Source organism: Leptonychotes weddellii, chromosome 14 (assembly GCF_054177405.1).
Source record: "Leptonychotes weddellii isolate Sample4059 chromosome 14, ASM5417740v2, whole genome shotgun sequence".
NCBI classification, from domain to species: Eukaryota; Metazoa; Chordata; class Mammalia; order Carnivora; family Phocidae; genus Leptonychotes; species Leptonychotes weddellii.
Window position 1 is genome coordinate 48,700,664 of NC_138382.1, and position 19,098 is coordinate 48,719,761.

Below are 19,098 nucleotides of genomic sequence, written 5' to 3' on the forward strand. Positions count from 1 at the left end.
TCTCTCTCAAATAAATAAATAAAAAATCTTTAAAAAAAAAAAACTTAAGAAGATTGATGTTATTTCTTGCTTAAATGTTTGATAGAATTCATAAATGACAACATCGCTTTTACGGGAAATTTTTATAGGAAGTGTTTGATAATGAATTCAATTTCTTTGATACAGGGCTATAGATATTTTCTATTTCTTCTGTGTTATTTTGGTAAGCAGTGTTTTTTCAAGGATTTTGTCCAGTTTATATAAATTGATTGCCAACTTTGTTGGCCTAATATTCTTTTATTCTTTTAATGGCTATCAGATCAGTAGTGATATCTTCTTTGCCATCTTGTATTGGTAATCTGTGTTCCCTTTTTCTTAGGCTCTGTTAGGAATTTGTCAACTTAATATTTTTAAGTATAATTCTCTTGCTTAATCTACTTGTGTGTCATTGATTTCCACTCTTCATCGTTTCCTACCTTCTACTTACTTAGGGGTTTTCTCATCCTGTTCTTGCTTAATAAAGTGAAAACAGACCACTAACTAAACTTTCTTAAGATTTTATTTATTTATTTGACAGAGAGAGTGTGAGCACAAGCAGGGGGAGCAGTGGGCAGAGAGAGAGAGGGAGAAGCAGGCTCCATTGAGCAGAAAGCCTGATGTGGGGCTGCCTGAGCCCAAGGACAACCTCAAACGCCAAACACTTAACTGACTGACCCACCCAGGTGCCTCTCTAAACTCCTTTTTTTTTTTATTTAAAGATTTTATTTATTTATTTGTTTGACAGAAAGGGTGAGAGATTACAAGCAGGGGGAGCAGTAGATAGAGGGAGAGGGAGAAGCAGACTCCCCGCTGAGCAGGAAGCCCGATGCAGGGCTCAATCCCAGGACCCTGGGATCATGACCTGAGCCGAAGGCAGATGCTTAACCATCTGAGCCACCCAGGAGCCCCTCTAAACTCCTTTTCACCCGAAGTATTTTTTCCTCCAAGCATTCCTTCATCTATACCCACAAATTTTGATATACTATAATATTTATTATTCAGTTCAAAAGATTTTTCTAATTTCCCTTAGAATTTGTTTGGTCCATGGGCTTAGACCTCAACAGTAAAACAACTTTTTTTTTTTTTTTTTTAAAAGAGTGAGTGCACACCTGCTTGTGCACGATGGGGGGGGCTGTAGAGGGAGAGGGAGAATCTCAAGCAGACTCCACGCCCAGCACAGACCCTGACATGGGACTTGATCTCATGACCCTGAGATCATGACCTAATCCAAAATTAAGAGTCAGACGCTTAATTGAGCCACCCAGGCACCCCTTTTTGTATTTTATTAAAAAAAATTTTTTTAAATAATCTGACTTAAAAATGAACTAAAGACCTTAAAGACCTTAACAGACACCTCACAAAAGATAATGTAAAATTGGCAGATAAGCATATGAAAAGATGCTCCACATCATACGTCATCATGAAAATGCAAATTAAAACAGATACTGCTACACACCTATCAGAATGGTGTGTAGCACCAAATGCTGACAAGCACAGTGGAGCAACAGGTACACTCACTCATTGATGGCCTGAATACAAAATGATACAGCCACTTTGGAAGACAGCTCAGTGGTTTCTTATAAAACTAAAGATATTCTTACCACACAAGCCAGCAGTCAGGTTCCTTGGTATTTCCCAAAGGAGCTAAAAAACTTATGTCCACACAAAACTGAAAAACGGATATTTGCAGCAGCTTTATTCATAAATGCCTAAACTTGCAAGTAACTAAGATACCCAAGTACATGAATGAATAAGTAAACTATGGTAAATCCAGAAAATGGACTATTCAGTGCTAAAAAGGACTATCAAGGGCGCCTGGGTGCAGTCGGTTAATTGTCTACCTTCAGCTCGGGTCATGATCCCAGGGTCCTGGGATCGAGTCCCGCATCGGACCCCCTGCTCAGCAGGGAGTCTGCCTCTCCCTCTGCTCCTTCCCCTTGCTCTTGTTCTCTCTCTCTCCCACTCTCTCTCAAATAAATAAATTATTAAAAAAATAAAATAAAATAAAAGGACTATCAAGCCACGGAAATATATGGAAACATGGAGACTTAAATGCATATTACTAAGTGAAAGAAACCAATCTGAAGTGGCTACATACTATATGATTCCAACTACATGACATTCTGGAAAAGGCAAATCTACAGAGATGGTAAAATCTATGGAGATAGTTATAGAACACATTTTTAGGGCAGTGAAACAATTCTGACACTATAATGGTAGATACGAGTCATTATACATTTGTCCAAACATACAGAATTTACACCACCTGGGTGGGTGCCTGGGTGGCTCAGTCGGTTAAGCATTGGACTCTTGATTTCAGCTAGGTATGATCTTGGGGTCATGAGATCAAGCTCCGCATTGGGCTCCATGTTGCGTGTGGAGCCTGTTTAGGACTCCCTCTGCCCCCCTCCCCACATTTGCGTGCACGCGCATGCTCTCTCTCTCAAAATGTAATGTCAAGAAATGTACCCCTGGAGGTGGAGGGCTAACACTGATAATGGGGGATACTAGGCATGTGTGGAGGCAGAGAGGTATACAGGGTAACGCCGGTACCTTCTGCTCAAATTTGCTGTAGACCTAAAATTACTCTAAAATGTTTTAATATTTTGTATCACGTACTCACATGAAATAAATGAACAAATGAATTTCTAACTAGTCTGTTGTTACTTATTTGATTTCCTTTTTCACCCAGTTCTTAAAGAGTATAAAAATGCTGGTTTTTTTAAGTATACAGTAGTTGAAATAGAGGGTAGCTTATTTTTTTGTTTTAATGTGTTTGAAATACAGATAATACATGCACATGGTTTAAAATTTAAGATACAAAAGGTTCTCTAGTGAAAAGGCTACCCTCTCACTTTTGTCTCCCAGTCATCCAGTTCCTCTCCCAGTAGCAACCAACTTATGTTAGAATGTACTTTACATGACTTTTCCATTAAGTACCAGTCAAGAGTCCTATTTAACAGTCTCACGAGACAAATACTGCCTTTCCACTCTTACTTACTGTGGCAGACAGGAAAACGCAACACAATTTCCTTGAGAGCCTCTGTTCTACTAATCTTCCCATCAAACTTTTCTCAAAGAAGTAAAAGAACACACACTTCATTTCAGGCTCTAGCTAAAATTTTCCTTCTACTTTGTCCTATGTAAGAAAACCCAGTGGATTTTCTTAGATAGCCAGAATTCATTTCATATTTTTAAAACCTATGGATTTTTGAGCTATGCATCAGTTTCTCCTCTACCCTTTAAGTATTTTCTTAGAGGAAACTGGTTTTTAGAGGCAGGTTTTTGTTTGCTTTTGTTGTTGTTATTGCCTTGCTTTTACAGAATAGTCTGAAAAGGCAATTTTACTTTAACACAAGCTTCTTTCATATATAATATGGTATTACTGACCATCTTTGGAAGCTGCATTATGTTTTTATGCCACAAGAGTGCACTAAATGCCACTTTATTACCCAGAACAAAATGAATGTTCATTTTTGGTTTAAACATTCTGTTCCCTCAAAGATTTCCCAACTTTCATTTTTCAGATTTAGACTGTGACCAATAACAAACCTAATGACAAACACCAAAATAAATACCAATGGCAATATAACATTCAAATTTATCTTGTAAATTAGATTTTTAAAATCTTGTTTCATATCTACTACTTTGTATGCTGTCAATCTATACACGAGTTTTAAGAAAGTAGTACCATTAGAACTCACAAAACATATTACAGGAAGTTACATTATTAGAGTCACACAACATATATTTATAAGTGGCATTTCTCCCGAATGTAACAAGTAATAATAAAAATATTTATAGCTATCGTTTATCAAGCACCTATTAAGCAGCTACACTGCGATGGCCACTTTCTATCACTGCCTCCATTCTTCACAGTAACCTACACCATAGGTTTTCACTCCATTTTATAACTGAGGAACCTGAAGATGCAACTTCTCCAAGGCCATATAAAAACTAAGAGGGAGAACCGGGATTTGAAGATAGGTCCACATGGCCACAAGATCCAAGCTCTCTCTAGTACACCATGTTGCAATGAAGAATATCGTAAGAAAATGCTTTCATCTTACCCGTAGTCATCTATCAGGTGAGAGCCAAGTACCACCACATCAAGTTCAAAGAACTCAGGTTCCATTTTAATGCCAAACATGATCGGGGCAAGTTTAGAATAATCAGCACGGTTGCAAGTAGCAACGCAAACCCGAAGCTTTCTGTTATTCCCATTCTTCTCCATGACTTGTTTCTTTTGTTTTGAGAGGTTATTAAAATAGAGTTCCTAAAGTTGCAAAAATAAAAATTATTTATCAACAGAATGATACGTCGTAGACATAAACACAGAATTTTCTAAAGCCTTTTTTTTTTTTTTAAGATTTTATTTATTTGACAGAGAGAGACACTGCAAGAGAGGGAATACAAGCAGGAGGAGTGGGAGAGGGGGAAGCAGGTTTCCTGCAGAGCAGGGAGCGCGATGCGATCCGAGGACCCTGGGATCATGACCTAGGCCGAAGGCAGATGCTTAACAACTGAGCCACGCAGGCGCCCCTAGTTCTAAGCCTTTTAACCACCATTTAATACAGTGCTTCTTAACCTTTTTTTCCACCCCTGCTGCTATGTGACACTCCCACTGGTCTATCCAGAGCTAGGAAATTCCTGCCAACTAATTCTGCCCCTTTCTCTCACACTTAAGAAAACACACTGGAATGCAATTAAGAAACAGTGACATAGATCAGCTCCCATTTAAAAGGCAAGCAAACATCAGCTCTTTATTAGTTAGAAATTACTCACCATACCTCACAACTGATCCCAACATACCAGACTACTGAAAACAACTGATCTAGTTCAACTCCCTCTCTTACAGAAAGGGAAACACATGTCTTGAGAGAGGAAATTACTTCCCCAAGATTCAAGATCACATCTTATAAGGGATAAGATCTATTCACCCTCACACTAAATACCCACTATATACAAAGCACCGTGATTAGTGTTGAGGAAGAGAAAAAATAAAAAACCCTACCTTCAAGGCCTCATTAGTCCCTATAGCCATTGCCTACAAACTTCGGACAATTCCAAATGCCTACCAGGTATCTCCTGACCCATACACACCTTAAAGTCAATGGCCCAAACCGAACTTATTTTTTTCCTCATTTCTGTTCCTCCTTCCTTGTTCTCTAACTCAGTTATGAACTTCCATTCATCCAAATGCCTTGACCCTTAACATCCTTGTCTTCTCCGTCCCTTACTCTGTACCTCCTAAACCCTGTCAATTCCACCTCCTGAAATTTTTTTTTAAGTAGGTTCCATGCCCAGCGTGGAGCCCAATGCAGGGCTTGAACTCACAACCCTGAGATCAAGACCAGAGCTGAGATGGAGTCAGACGCTTAACTGACTGAGCCACCCAGGCACCCCTCCACCTCCTGAATATCTTTCAAATCTAGCTCCTCCTCTTTATCCCTACCAGGACACCCCCTAGTCTAACCTCTCATTTTAGGTCTGAACCATTGTTAACAACTGCCAAAGTAGTTTGCCTATCTCTAGTCTTGCCCTGCCTCCCACAGACTTTCAGAGTGATCTTTCCAAAGTTCACAAATTTGATTATCATGCTCAACAGAATACACAACCTATGAATAAAGTCCAAATCTGATCTGGACCTATCCCATCTTTCCAACCACTTCTCCTTGACCTACAATTACCCTTACTCTGTGCCAAAGCCATACCAAGTACCTGCGTTCAACCAGTGAGTCTCCAAATCTCTGTGCCTCTCTAGACGTATGCACCTCTAGGTAAAACTTCCTTTCCCTCTGGCCTGGGCTCCTCCTCATCTTCAAAACTCAGTCTAAGTGTTGCCGCTTTGTTAAAACCTCTACATAAACTTCAGTTCCTCTTCACCTCACCCCTTTTAGCTGCTGCCTTCCTCTGAGCACTATGGCCCTACCAAACACATATATACTTTTGCTCAACTTCTCTGCCCACGCCCGCCCTCCCTCCCGCCATCTATACCCTTCATTCAAAGTAAAAATCAGGGGCAAGGGATAAGAGATGTTTTATGGAGCATTTAAACTTCTCTATATCAATGTAAAATTCCACCTCACAGATTCAATGCTTTTGCTTCAGGAAGTGTGTCAATATTTAGAATTTGCAATCAGGAATACAAAGAAGCTTGAGTAAGGATGCCAGTAGAAGGGGAGCTGCCCTTTAGATCAGTGTAAACTCTAAAACCCACTGGAAATCTCATCGGCTGCCATCTCATCTCTATTAGGCTCAAACTTCTGTGAGTACACAAACTGCCCCATCATTAGGCCCATTCTGAACTCAACAATCTCCAGTAAAAGCAATTCCACCCAACAGAAAGCATTTATGATATAATGATATAGGCATTCTGTCAAGAGAGTTGTATTCATTAGATCTAAGCACTCCCTAATCATTAAAGACAAAAATATTTTTCCAAAAATGGTTGTCTTAAATGTTCTTATAAATAATCCTTCCTGGGGCGCCTGGGTGGCTCAGTTGGTTAAGCGACTGCCTTCGGCTCAGGTCATGATCCTGGAGTCCCGGGATCGAGTCCCGCATCGGGCTCCCTGCTCGGCAGGGAGTCTGCTTCTCCCTCTGACCCTCCTCCCTCTCATGCTCTCTGTCTCTCATTCTCTCTCTCTCAAATAAATAAATAAAATCTTGGGGCGCCTGGGTGGCTCAGTTGGTTAAGCGACTGCCTTCGGCTCAGGTCATGATCCTGGAGTCCCGGGATCGAGTCCCACGTGGGCTCCCTGCTCAGCAGGGAGTCTGCTTCTCTCTCTGACCCTCCCCCCTCTCATGCTCTCTATCTCATTCTCTCTCTCAAATAAATAAATAAAATCTTTAAAAAAAAAAAATCTTAAAAATAAATAAATAAATAATCCTTCCTTCACTGATCATTAAATTTGAGCTGAATAAATTGTTGGTGATATTCAACTTGCTGGGTGAGGCAAATCATTCATGGTTGGTCAATTTGTTTTTATTTTAAAAGAACATAAACTCTGCCTCACAATACTAAAATGTTTAGTATTCACCAAGTAACTCAAAGGTTATTCTACCAAAACAGAGTAAGCTAGCCAAATAAACCAACTATGAAAAGGCAAAAATGTTACTAAGACCAAAGTTTTTTTCAGGAAAGAACTTAAGTCTTTAAAATATGGTAAAATGCCTCTTTAAGGAGAGAAGTTTGGGGTTTTTAAAAATAATTTTAACTTTTTCTTAGGGAGTACTTTCGCATGGTTTAAAACTGAGAAATCACAAGAGGCTATATAGCAAACAGTCTTCTCATCTGTGTTCCCCAGCCACATACTTCTCCCTGGAAGCTATGAGTTACTAGTTTCTCATCTATACTTTTATAGGTAAACCATGCATATATAAATACAGATGTATTTGCTTATAAATACATACAGCATATATTATACAACTGATAACATTCTACAAACTGATGTTGCATACCTTGCTTTTCAAAATGCTTTTAAGTATGTTTCTGAATTAAATGGGAAAATGGCAAAGTCTAAAGTCACTGGAAATATCAAAACTAAAAGTGCAAAGTTTTGAAAATTGCTGGCCATCTCTTTAAACATATGAAGGGTTATGAGAGACCCAGAAATAAAAATAATCAATGTCACAAACATTTAGTATCTACTCTGTGCAGAGCACTATAAAGAAAGCTGAGACACAGAACTGAGAAAGACCCTGTCTCTAATTTTTAGAAACCTTAAACCTAGTACCTGACACCAGGCCACATAAAAGATCTTAACTAGTTCACTTTTCCAAATAGAATCCCCGGAAACAAAATTAGTAAATTTTTTTCTCAGCCCAGTATACATTACTATTTGCTCTGGATAAGAGGTCATACCCAAAGATACATTTTTATACTGAGAACTATGATCAGAGTCCCCATGACCAGTATAGAATGAATAAATGGCAAAATAATGAGTGGCAAAATGGACTTAAACTGTAATAGGACAAATTTAAGTTGCATAAAGTACAATGTAAAGCAAACAATATAAAACTCGATTTTTTACATGATGGAATACCAGACAGCAATTAAAATGTATGGACTATGTCTGTATTTGTCTATATTAATAAATCTCAGAAACAGAACATTAGAGGAAAACAGCAAATTCTAAAAAGTTAGTTACAATAGGGTACCATTTTTTGTAAGTTTTTTTAAATTTATAAAACATTACTGTATGTTGTTTATTGATCTAAAGTTCCACGCCAACTCAGGAAAGCAGTTACCTTTGGAGAGGGAGGGAAGGAAAAGAAAAATGGGGCTTTTCAGGCTTTAGCTAACATTTATTTTTTAAAAAATCATACCATAAGCAGAATTGTGAAACAAACATGGTAACATATTAATATGTGTTAAATCTTGGTGACTGGTACAAGGTGTCATACTGTCTTCTGTCCTTTTAAGCACATTTGAAATTTTCATTCTTAAAAACAAGAACTCTTTTAAACAGGTATTATGAAGTAGGTATGTTGTCCATAGTCCCCTCAAGCCTAAAGCTCAGAAAGTCAGGAGAATTGGATATTTGCCCCCATTTCACCTATCAATTCCAAAATTGTAACTAAAATACAGATAAATGCCAGAGAAGTATGCTTTCATCTTGAATTCACTGGCAATCTCTGAGAAACCCAATTCTTAAAGACCACTTCCTGCATTCTCTCAAGACTGACCATTTTAAATACTGACAAAAGGTATTCAACACTTTCCAGAATAATATTCCACTCAACTGTGGAAAAAGACAAACATTTGGCTCAAGCAATCACTGAGCAGAGGAAACCGTAACAGCAAACATTTGAGAGGTATTTCTGAGGTGCTACGCACTGTGTTAAGAGCTTCATAAGCATTAACCATCTCATCCTGACAGCCCTCTCACTAGCCCCATTTTACAGAGGGGGACACTGAGGTACAGCCAAAATAATTTACTTGCCCCAAATCACATTTAATAATTGCCAGAACCAACAATCAAACCCAGCCCGCAGGATACTGCCACATCCAGTGTTTGCCTAATATCCGATCATTAACATCCATGGACCTTTGTGCCAGCTCCTGCCAGGCCCCATAGCAATGAAAAGAACATGACCGATCACTCTTCCCTCCGTGCAGCGGGGATGAGACTCAGGATTAAGAAGGGGCTATATAAAAACGGCCTGAAATTCACAAACCTATTCCTGAGCTGTAATTTGCTTTGGCTTCTTCCAGAGCCTCTACAGATGCTAAACTGCACCCCTCCTCTCTTTCAGAGAAGACAATACTTTATCGTGCTCTAACAATTTAACGGGTGTGCTCAGATTTGGGCGAAAAGATAAACGCCTATCAAACTTCTAAGGAAGCCCAGACTCCGAACGTAGTCAGGATTAGGCGCAGATCTTCAGTATCATCTTTTAGTTCAACCCTTTACACCCCAGGGCAACCTGTCAAGGAGCTCGCCGCCTTCCTTTGCGCACCTCCGTAACAGAACCCTCACTATCTCCCAGGGACAGCCTGCTTCCTTACCGGACAGCACTGCCCCTGGATTGGAGTCATTCCGGGCCGCCGGCTACTCGCCCTGGGCCCGCAATGAACCTGTCTGCTCCATGGGCCACAAAACGGAGCCCGTGACAGGAATACAGAGGGGCCCTGGCACGTAGGCCTGCGGAAGATAAGTCGAGGCCCGGGTCTTGTGCGGGCCTGGGGACACGGGGAGGTCCGAGGCCTCCGCCAGACCGCGGAGGCCACGAGGCAGGGGTCAAAGAAGGAGGCCGTGGGGGCCCGGAGGATGCTCTCCCCCGCCCGTTCCCTGAGTCCCGGCCGACGCGGGGCTCTCACCAGACACTGGCGCGCAGATCCCTCCCACGCCGCCGCCGCGCCTCGCGGGCGAGAGCTGAACGCAGCACCAGAAGGCGGGCCCGCGCAAGTCCGCCCCCGCAGCTTCCGCAAGTCGGCCACGCGCGTAGAGGACTCTCGTCTCGACCCCAGCCCCGCACGCCCCAGCACGCCTACCCCCAGCACCGAATCGGCGAACGCGCCCTTACGTAACCTGAGAGCGACCCTGTGATTGGCTGCGCCCGCCCGGGCCCCACCCTCTTGCCGAAAGGTTTCTGGAAGGGGCCGGGTGAGGGGGGCGGAGTGTCTTCCGTTGTCGTGGCGGGCCGGCAAGTGTGTGCTCACCGCCCCGACGCGTTTTCCTCCGCTGCCGCACGCACGCTGGGGAACCCGGGTCCTCACACGTGGTAGTTGTTTTGGCCTTGCACCCAAGGGAGAATTACGCCTTCCGTTCCCTCAGGCATTTCGTAGGCCCTCACCAAAACAATACTGTCGCGCAGCCGGTCCGCCCCAGAGCCATCTCTTGAGATAAAGCCTCGCCACTCCAGGACCATGTCTGCTGGAAGACTGATGGAGTGTTGATAATGATCCAAACAAGGCAGATAGCAGCTGATCATAAGGCGCTCCACCTAGGTCTCCCCTTTAGGGAACCTCCCACCAGTCCGGGCCCGGGGATGTCCAAAGGGGAACTTGGCAGCCGCAGAAAAGGTGGCGGAAGAGGGCTCCCACGGCGCCTGATAAAGACTTCTCAATGATCTTTTCAAATCACCGAGTCACCAATGACAAACTTCGAATGAGCTGGTGTTACAAAACATTAAAACATTTTTTACAACCATTAAATAATTTACCACAGGTGAAACTATTTAACAGCTCATCCAGCGTTTCAAATCCAATAAAACTTTTGCATTTCAAATCCAATAAAACTTTTGCATTTCATGTATTTTAATTAATAATGAAGCTGTAATTTGCAGAGTGCTTATGAACAAGCAGTTCCCCTGCAACTAGCTTGGAGCTACTAAAAGGTCATATTAGCCACAAAAGGACAGACTTTAAGAGGATTTGTGTAAGGAAGTGCTAACAGATTTTTTAAAATATTACTTGGGCTAGTATGTGGAGAATGGATTGGCACTGAAAGAATGGTGGCAATGAAAAAAAAAGTCTGCAAGCATACATAAAAAACTGGTCCCACTGATTGACAGGGCTGGAAGGAGATGGACTTTTCCACCGAATACCGATTTATAATATCGTTTGTATTTTGTAGTACATGCACATATTCCATATTAAAGAGAATAAAATTAATTGTAAAAAAAATGGTGGCAGTGGAACTCAAATGGATGATAGGAGATTGAGTTTGGACACAGATTTGAAAATTAAGGATTAGGTATGAGGGACTGACAGAAAAGGAAGGAAACAAGGATGACATCCAGGTGTCTGGCATTAGTAATTGGGCGACTGGTGCCATTTACCAAGATGAGAGAAAAGCTGAGGGAGTGACCAGGTTTGGGGAGTTAAAAATAAAGTTTTAATTTGGGATATGTTTGAGATGCCTATGAAGTAGCTATATAAAGCTATTAAGTGAACAATAAGATATATGAATCTGGACACAGATTCACAAGAGACTGTATTAGTTTTCTATGGCTGCTATAACAAATTACCTCAAACCTAGTGGCTAAAAACAAATGTATTATCTTACAGTTCTGGAGGCCAGGAGTCTGAAATGGGTTTCACCCGGCTAAAATCAAAGTAACAATGTCAGTATCATCATAAGAAAAGAAAATTGTAACTGTGTGGTGATGGATGTTAGCTAAACATAATGGTGATCACTTCACAATATATACATATATCAAATAATGTTGTACACTTGGGGTGCCTGGGTGGCTCAGTCGTTAAGCGTCTGCCTTCGGCTCAGGTCATGATCCCAGGGTCCTGGGATCGAGCCCCACATCGGGCTCCCTGCTTGGCAGGAAGTCTGCTTCTCCCTCACCCACTCTCCCTGCTTGTGTTCCCTCTCTCACTGTGTCTCTCTCTGTCAAATAAATAAATAAAATCTTTAAAAAATAATAATAATAATGTTGTACACTTGAAACTAACATACAATGTTTTATGTCAAATATATGTCAGTTTGGTTTTTTTTTTTTTAAGGTATCATTGGGTCTGCCTTTCCTTGGCTACAGGTTACCCTCATTCCTTTGCTTGTGGCTCCTCTGACCTCTGCTGTCCTTGTCACATCTCTTGTGACTCTTCTCCTCTTTCACTTAAGACCCTTGTGATTACATTGGGTCCACTTAGTCCAGGATAAACTTCCCATCTCAAAATCCTTAGTTTAATCACATCTACAAAGTCTCTTTTGCTATATAAGTAAACATTCACAAGTTCTAGGGATTAAGACATGGCTCTCTCTGGGGAGCTATTTTGCCTACTACAAGTGGTATCGAAACTCCCAGGAAATGTTCAAGATGGTTATATTGCTTTTAAAGTTACATGCTAGGGGTGCCTGGCTGGCTCAGTTGATGGAGCTTGTGACTCTGGATCTCGGGGTTGTGAGCTGGAGCCCCACACTGGGTGTAGAGATTACTTAACTTTAAAATGAAATCTTTAAAAAAATAATAAAGTTACATGCCATACCACCAAATATCCAGAAAAGAACACCAATTTTTTTCTCTTAAAAGTTAAGAAAAATTAATTTTAAAAACAGTGTTAATGTTCAGTTTTTTAAAAATCTAGGTGCTTATTACATGGGTATGGTTAGTTTATTAGAATTCAAATTGTATACTTAAGATGTCTGTACTTTTTTTATGTACAAGTACTATATATTTTTTAAATATTTAATGCTTAAGATTATAACTAGGAAAAAATGTAACTAGAAATACAAATACTTTTGGGGCACCTGGGTGGCTCAGTCGTTAAGCGTCTGCCTTCGGCTCAGGTCATGATCCCAGAGTCCTGGGATCGAGCCCCGCATCGGGCTCTCTGCTCCGCGGGAAGCCTGCTTCTCCCTCTCCCACTCCCCCTGGTTGTGTTCCCTCTCTCGCTGTGTCTCTCTCTGTCAAATAAATTAATAAAATCTTTTAAAAAAAAAAGAAATACAAATACTTTTAATAAAGATAATAGAATTTTGAGAATTTGTGCACTTTATTAAGCCACTTGTAGACTTTATATTTGACCAATATTGAAAACTTCGTATTTCTGTATATAGTTCGAGTAGTTCTGTGTTCATGGAATCATTTAACCTTGAAATGAAAATGAAATTAATGCAATGACCTTCTTTTTTAGAATTTTTCTCTATGTTCTCTTGAGATGACGTTGCAACAAGGAGCTCTAGGAGGCATTTTCTTTTGGCTTTTTCTGATCACATTTCTATAGGTAATATTACATTTCCAGATCTCTGTTACTTTGTTATTTAACAGTGTGAATTAACATATCAAAAATCTTCCCAAGTCATTATGTTTTGTATGTTTGGTTTGGTTTCCTTTGGCTTTAATCTGAGAGCTCTAGAAGTTGCAAAAAAGTACTTATAGCTTTATAATATAATAAAATCAAATTTTCTATAGATTACTCCATAAGCAGAATTACAACTTCAAACATTTGTGGCATAATTGGGATATCAGAGAATCCTAAATCTTAAAAGATCATCTAACCCAACCTTTTCATCAAAGGCAGAGACCTCTCTAAAGCATCCCTGACAGATGTTCATCTGACCACTTTAGGAACATTTCTTCTAATAGGGACTTATCTTGCTCTTTTATTTGGTGGTTTAATTATAAAGTACTCTGCCTCTCTATAAAGTCTACCCATGTATTAGTACTCTACTATTCTAAACACTTTATTTATATACCCTCAGTACTCCTAACAACCTTAAGATATACATTCTATCACTCCCATTTATAGATAGGAAGACTGAAGCACAAAAGAGAAAGTTGCCCAAGGCCACACAGTTGTTAAGCAGAAGAACCCAGCCTTTGATCCCACATGTTTAGCCACTACCCTGAATTTCCTCTTTATACTAAACAGAGCCTTTCTTATGATAGAAACCTATCTTCAGGTTGCTCATCAATTTTTGGGGATGCTGTTCCCCTAGTTAAGAACTCATATAACTCTTCTGTTATCGAGGCCACATCCCTCTGAATTGCTTATATAAACGTCTTTAAGAGACTTTTAAAGATATCTCCTTTAAAATCAAGATATACAGGGGAGACTGGGTGGCTCAGTCAGTTGAGTGACTCTTGATTTCCTCTGGGGTGGTGATCTCAGAGTCGCGGGATTGAGCCACATGAGCCACCCCCACACACACCTCGCAGGCTCTGTGTAGGGTCTTTTTGGGGCTCCATGCTCCGTGGAGTCTGCTTATCCCTCTCTCTCTCATAAATAAATAAATAAAATATTTTTAAAATTAAAATAAATAAAATAAACTCAAGGTATACAATGTCTATGACAGTCTCCTGATGTACTAATTTTATAAAGCCTTCAAAAAAGAAAATGAGATCAGTTTGGCCCTTTTTTAAAAAATAAACTTTCATGAAAGTGTAACAAAGACAACTGCACATAATAAGTATGTGTTGAATTCTGAATTTTCATGAAGTGAACATACTTGGATAACTACCACTAAAAGAAAGAAAGAAAACATTGCCAGTGTCTATGGGCTGTCTATGCAAGGGCTGCCTATCCATGACCCATGGAAAGATCTAGCACCAAAGCTGTGCTTAGTAACAGACACAATGGTATTGATTAAGCATGTTAAACTACTTCTCTGAAGCATTTAGGCTGTGGAATACAGGGAGGACTGGCCAGTTGGGAGTGAAGTGGAAAATGAGGAACAAAAACACAGACACAACAGATATGCTATAGAAGGTAGAACAGGTGGGCTGTAGGGAGAGAATCCAGTCCCTGACTTGACTTGGATCCTAAACAACTTTAACCCATGTGAATCCTTTAAAAACCCTGTGTTTCTTAAGGTGCCCTGTTCCTTGCAATCAGATCATACTAACACCAAAACTGTAAACCAGGAAGAATCCCCAACCCCATTATTTCAACTCCCAACTCCAACCAATTGGGAGTGGCTTCCTAGAGAACTGTGTGGAAAACGACTCTGAGGCTGAGTTCAAAGGAAAAAAATCTTGTGGTATATCAGCTGTGTGTTTTTTCGGGGAGGGTGGGACGAAGGCAGGGATGGTGCCGTGTACCTGCCATTCCTGCCCTTCGCCAGTTTCATGAAGAAATCAAAACATGGAAAAAATTGAGCAACTAATCACCATCTTAAGCTGGACTTTTCTGTTTAATAAATATCCTTTTGTTAACTGTTCCCCTCACCCCACTCTATATCTCAGGCACAACACTTTTAATTGCCAGAACCTCTTGAGTGTGTAAAGAAGATAAAACACATCTTACAAACCAGATATCACTGCATAAGTCAGATTGATGAGAGCCCAACCAAGTCATATAGGCTCCTCCCCAGAACAGACAGAACTGCTCTTGTTGCACTGATGATGACATAGATGGGAAAGCAATTCTTTCCCCTTTAGGAAGAGCATGTAAGGATTAAGGTTACATTGAAAATAGTTCAGTAACATCCTAAACTTTATGTGTCAACTTCAGGTTTGCAAGAGCATGAGACTGACAGATATGCTTACAAAGGTAGTGATTAAGATATTTATAACAAGAAAAGAAGCCTTTTGAAATTCATATTTCGGGACCATTTAATCACTCTTCCTAGCCTCAATTACTGATCCGTTTATTATGTCAGCCAATCAGTTTTTTAAAGCACCTCTGCTGGTGAGAGCCATCCCTAGGCCAGCTCTCCCAATTACAGAAGAAAAGTACAAATAAATACAATGACTATGTTTTTGTTTTTGTGAAAGGTTGCCCTTTAGTGGGATTTTTTGTTGTTGTTGTTGTTTTTAAAGATTTTATTTATTTATTTGAGAGAGAGAGAATGAGAGACAGAGAGCATGAGAGGGAGGAGGGTCAGAGGGAGAAGCAGACTCCCTGCCGAGCAGGGAGCCCGATGCGGGACTCGATCCCAGGACTCCAGGATCATGACCTGAGCCCAAGGCAGTCGCTTAACCGACTGAGCCATCCAGGCGCCCCTTTAGTGGGATTTTTAAGTGTATTTTTCTTTATGAGCTATGAAAGTATCATATTTCAAACCGGTAAATAATTGTATTTCTTCTCTGTCTGCTAGGGAAATGAGGTAAGCCAGAGAGAGCTCAGCCATCCCTGACTAATTGGAGTTCAGAAAGTTTAATTTGCACAGCTATTCCAGAAGAACTGGAAAAGTACTTAAAACTAGTTTAACTTTGACTCTGTTATAAAAAGTTAGGTCAACAAAATTATGTTTTAAATAACTGCTCATGAAAGAGTTATGTGAGAAGAATGTTCTTTTGGACTTGAAAGGACCTAGCTAAGATCAATAGCACTCAAAACCAGCAACAAGCCTTTGGAAAAATTTCATGATTTTTCAATAGAGGCTGAGGAACCAGCCAAAGTACTGATCCAAAACCCCTGGAGCTGAGGAATAGCCCACATCTGGTAGTCAGCATGAAGCTAAGGATGAAGGTGGAGTCCCACATGGACATTCCTTTGGAGCACTTTAGTGGGCTTAACCTCTGTGAATGCTTAAGACACATCCAAATACATGGGGTGCCTGGATGGCTCAGTCAGTTAAGCATCCAGCTCTTGATTTTGGCTCAGGTCATGATCTCAGTGTCGTGAGATTGGACTCTGCACTGGGCCCTACCCCACCCTTCCAAAAAAAAAAAAAAAAAGACATCCAAATACACATAATTAATGTCTATAAATCCTAAGCATGAACATAAGCCTCAACCTTTCTCTTCTCATGACTTTCATGCCCCTACCCTGGAATGCATCTAATCCAACCCGTCACATCATTTCTGCTTTTCTTCCCTACCCTGCTTCCTGTCTCTAAATGTGGGTATTTCCTAAGGATTACATATCTGCCCCTGGTCCTCTACATATTCCGTTCTTCAGAATTTCATTCACTCTCAAGTCTTCCATTTTGACTTCTGTGTAGATAATTCCTTGGATGCATACGCTAGCCTGATCTCTCTTCCTAGTTCTAGGCCCATATCTCAATTGCCTGCTAGATATTTCCTCACCTCAAACTCAATATATAAAATTTAGTTCAGTTTTTTTCCTCTTGACTTCCCCATGTCTGTTAATGGTACCAATTTGCCACTTTCATGCAGACTCAAAATCACTGAGTCATATTTTAATCTTCTCTCTGACTTTTAACATCCAATGTCTCAACTTCTTCAAAATAGTTTTGGGTGTTTTGTTTTGGGGGGGGCGGTTTACAGCTACTCTTCCTTCCCATTCCTACCATTCCTATCATCACTACCTTAGTTCATCCTGTTATTTTCTTAATTCTGAAATGCCTATATTTTTATGATTTTCACACCTAAAGTCAAGATTTATCTTATAATCAATGTAGGCATTTAATGTAGAGTTTTTTATTATGAACTCTGTTACGTCAACAGTGTCTTAGAATTGAGAAAATATGGCATCTTAGACCTAAATTACTGTGTTTCCATTTGTTCTTCCAGCCTATGCCCCCTTGCTTTTGTAATCTGCCCTGCACACTATTGCCTGATGAATCCCCTTAAAGGACTGCTTTCATTAAGTCATTTCTTTGCTTAAGAATAACTTCAGCTCCCCATTCCCTGCTAGGTAAGGTATGCCTATGACATCAACTTTGGATTTAAAGTCCCCCACAATCACACCCTGACCTGTTCCTGTCACCAACATTTTCCCCTACCCAGATCGTTTTGCCCTGAACAGATCTTCTCTGCCTCACTTTGTGTCATTCCCCACAATGAGAAGGCTATCATCCCTCCTGCTACTTAGATGCTACTCATGCTTCTGGTCCTATCTCTGTTGTAAAACCTGATTTGAACAGCCTATCCCAAAACAATCTCTTCTTCCTCTAAATGCCTGTAGCACTTGCCCTTGTCTTGATTACTCATTTCATACTTATTCCGAATAACCTGCTATCTTTGAATGTACATATTTATGACTGTAAAGTAATAGATCTGATGTTTTATAAGAAAATCGGTTACATAAGTTACTCTTTATGTCCTATTTTTCTCATCAGATCATAAATTCCTTGAAGTTCATTCTGTTAGATATATTTGTCTCCCTGATAGTTCCTTGAATCATGATGTATGTAAGAAATACCGTCTAATAAGCATCGAGTGAAATGGGGGCATCATATCTCTTATCAAAGAGTCATTGCTGGGCACCTGGCTGGCTCAGTCAGTAGAGCATGTGACTCCTGATCTGAGGGTTGTTAAGTTCCAGCCCCACGCTGGGTGTAGAGATTACTTAAAAGAAACAAAATCTTTTTAAAAAATAAATAAATAAAGTCACTGCCATCCAGTTCTTTTCTCCATGGCTGGTCCAAGTCACTTGGATTCAATTTCCCCATCTGCCCTCCTCCAGCAACCAAGCTTGTGATCTTACTAGTACAACACTCTTGCTCAGATTTTATAGTGGATCAAGTGTGAAAAAGCATGGTGAGGGGCGACTGGGTGGCTCAGTCGTTAAGCGTCTGCCTTTGGCTCAGGTCATGATCACAGGGTCCTGGAATCGAGCCCCGCATCGGGCTCCCTGCTCTGCGGGAAGCCTGCTTCTCCCTCTCCCACTCCCCCTGCTTGTGTTCCCTCTCTCTCTGTGTCTCTCTCTGTCAAATAAATAAATAAAATCTTTAAAAAAAAAAAAAAAGCATGGTGAGTTGAAGAACAGGGAGAAACATAATGGTGTTATAGGATAGATGTGTGGAGGCAGAAAGTAACAAGATGCAGCTAAGATGAGGGGTAAGGCCAGATCAGCAAGGGTCTTGGAAGCTGAAGAGGTCAGGCTTTCTTTCTCCTCATTAAAATTGGGAGATTTTTTAAGTCAGAGAGTGACATGATCAGACTTGCTTCATTACAATTGTGGAAGATGGGTTGGAAAGAGGGGGTAGGATTAGAAGAAGGCAGACCAGTTAAGAATCCTATTTCGGGACCTGAATTAAGATAGTGGTAGTGGGGGGCGCGTGGGGGGCGCCTGGGTGGCTCAGTCGTTAAGCGTCTGCCTTCGGCTCAGGTCATGATCCCAGCGTCCTGGGATCGAGCCCCGCATCGAGCACCGCATCGGGCTCCCTGCTCAGCAGGAATCCTGCTGCTCCCTCTCCCACTCCCCCTGCTTGTATTCCCTCTCTCGCTGTCAAATAAATAAATAAAATCTTAAAAAAAAAAAAAAAA

The 19,098-nt window shown here is 40.7% G+C and overlaps 1 protein-coding gene across 6 annotated transcripts in view; it reads right to left on the reverse strand.

Moving 5' to 3' along the window:
* The window catches only part of GNE (glucosamine (UDP-N-acetyl)-2-epimerase/N-acetylmannosamine kinase), a 326,114-nt gene that overhangs the window by 23,334 nt on the left and 283,682 nt on the right, over positions 1-19,098 (reverse strand). For 2 of the 6 annotated variants that reach the window (XM_081803178.1, XM_081803173.1), the window contains exons 1-2: positions 9,533-9,554; positions 4,089-4,294 (exon numbers count right to left, since the gene is read on the reverse strand). In XM_081803178.1, the coding sequence (XP_081659304.1) occupies positions 4,089-4,252 (164 nt within the window). In that variant the 5' untranslated portion in view covers positions 4,253-4,294; positions 9,533-9,554. Of the gene's footprint in view, positions 1-4,088; positions 4,300-9,532; positions 9,555-9,844; positions 9,981-11,700; positions 11,789-19,098 lie in introns of those variants that run through there. The other 4 variants (XM_081803176.1, XM_081803177.1, XM_081803175.1 and 1 more) reach the window with 3 other exon arrangements.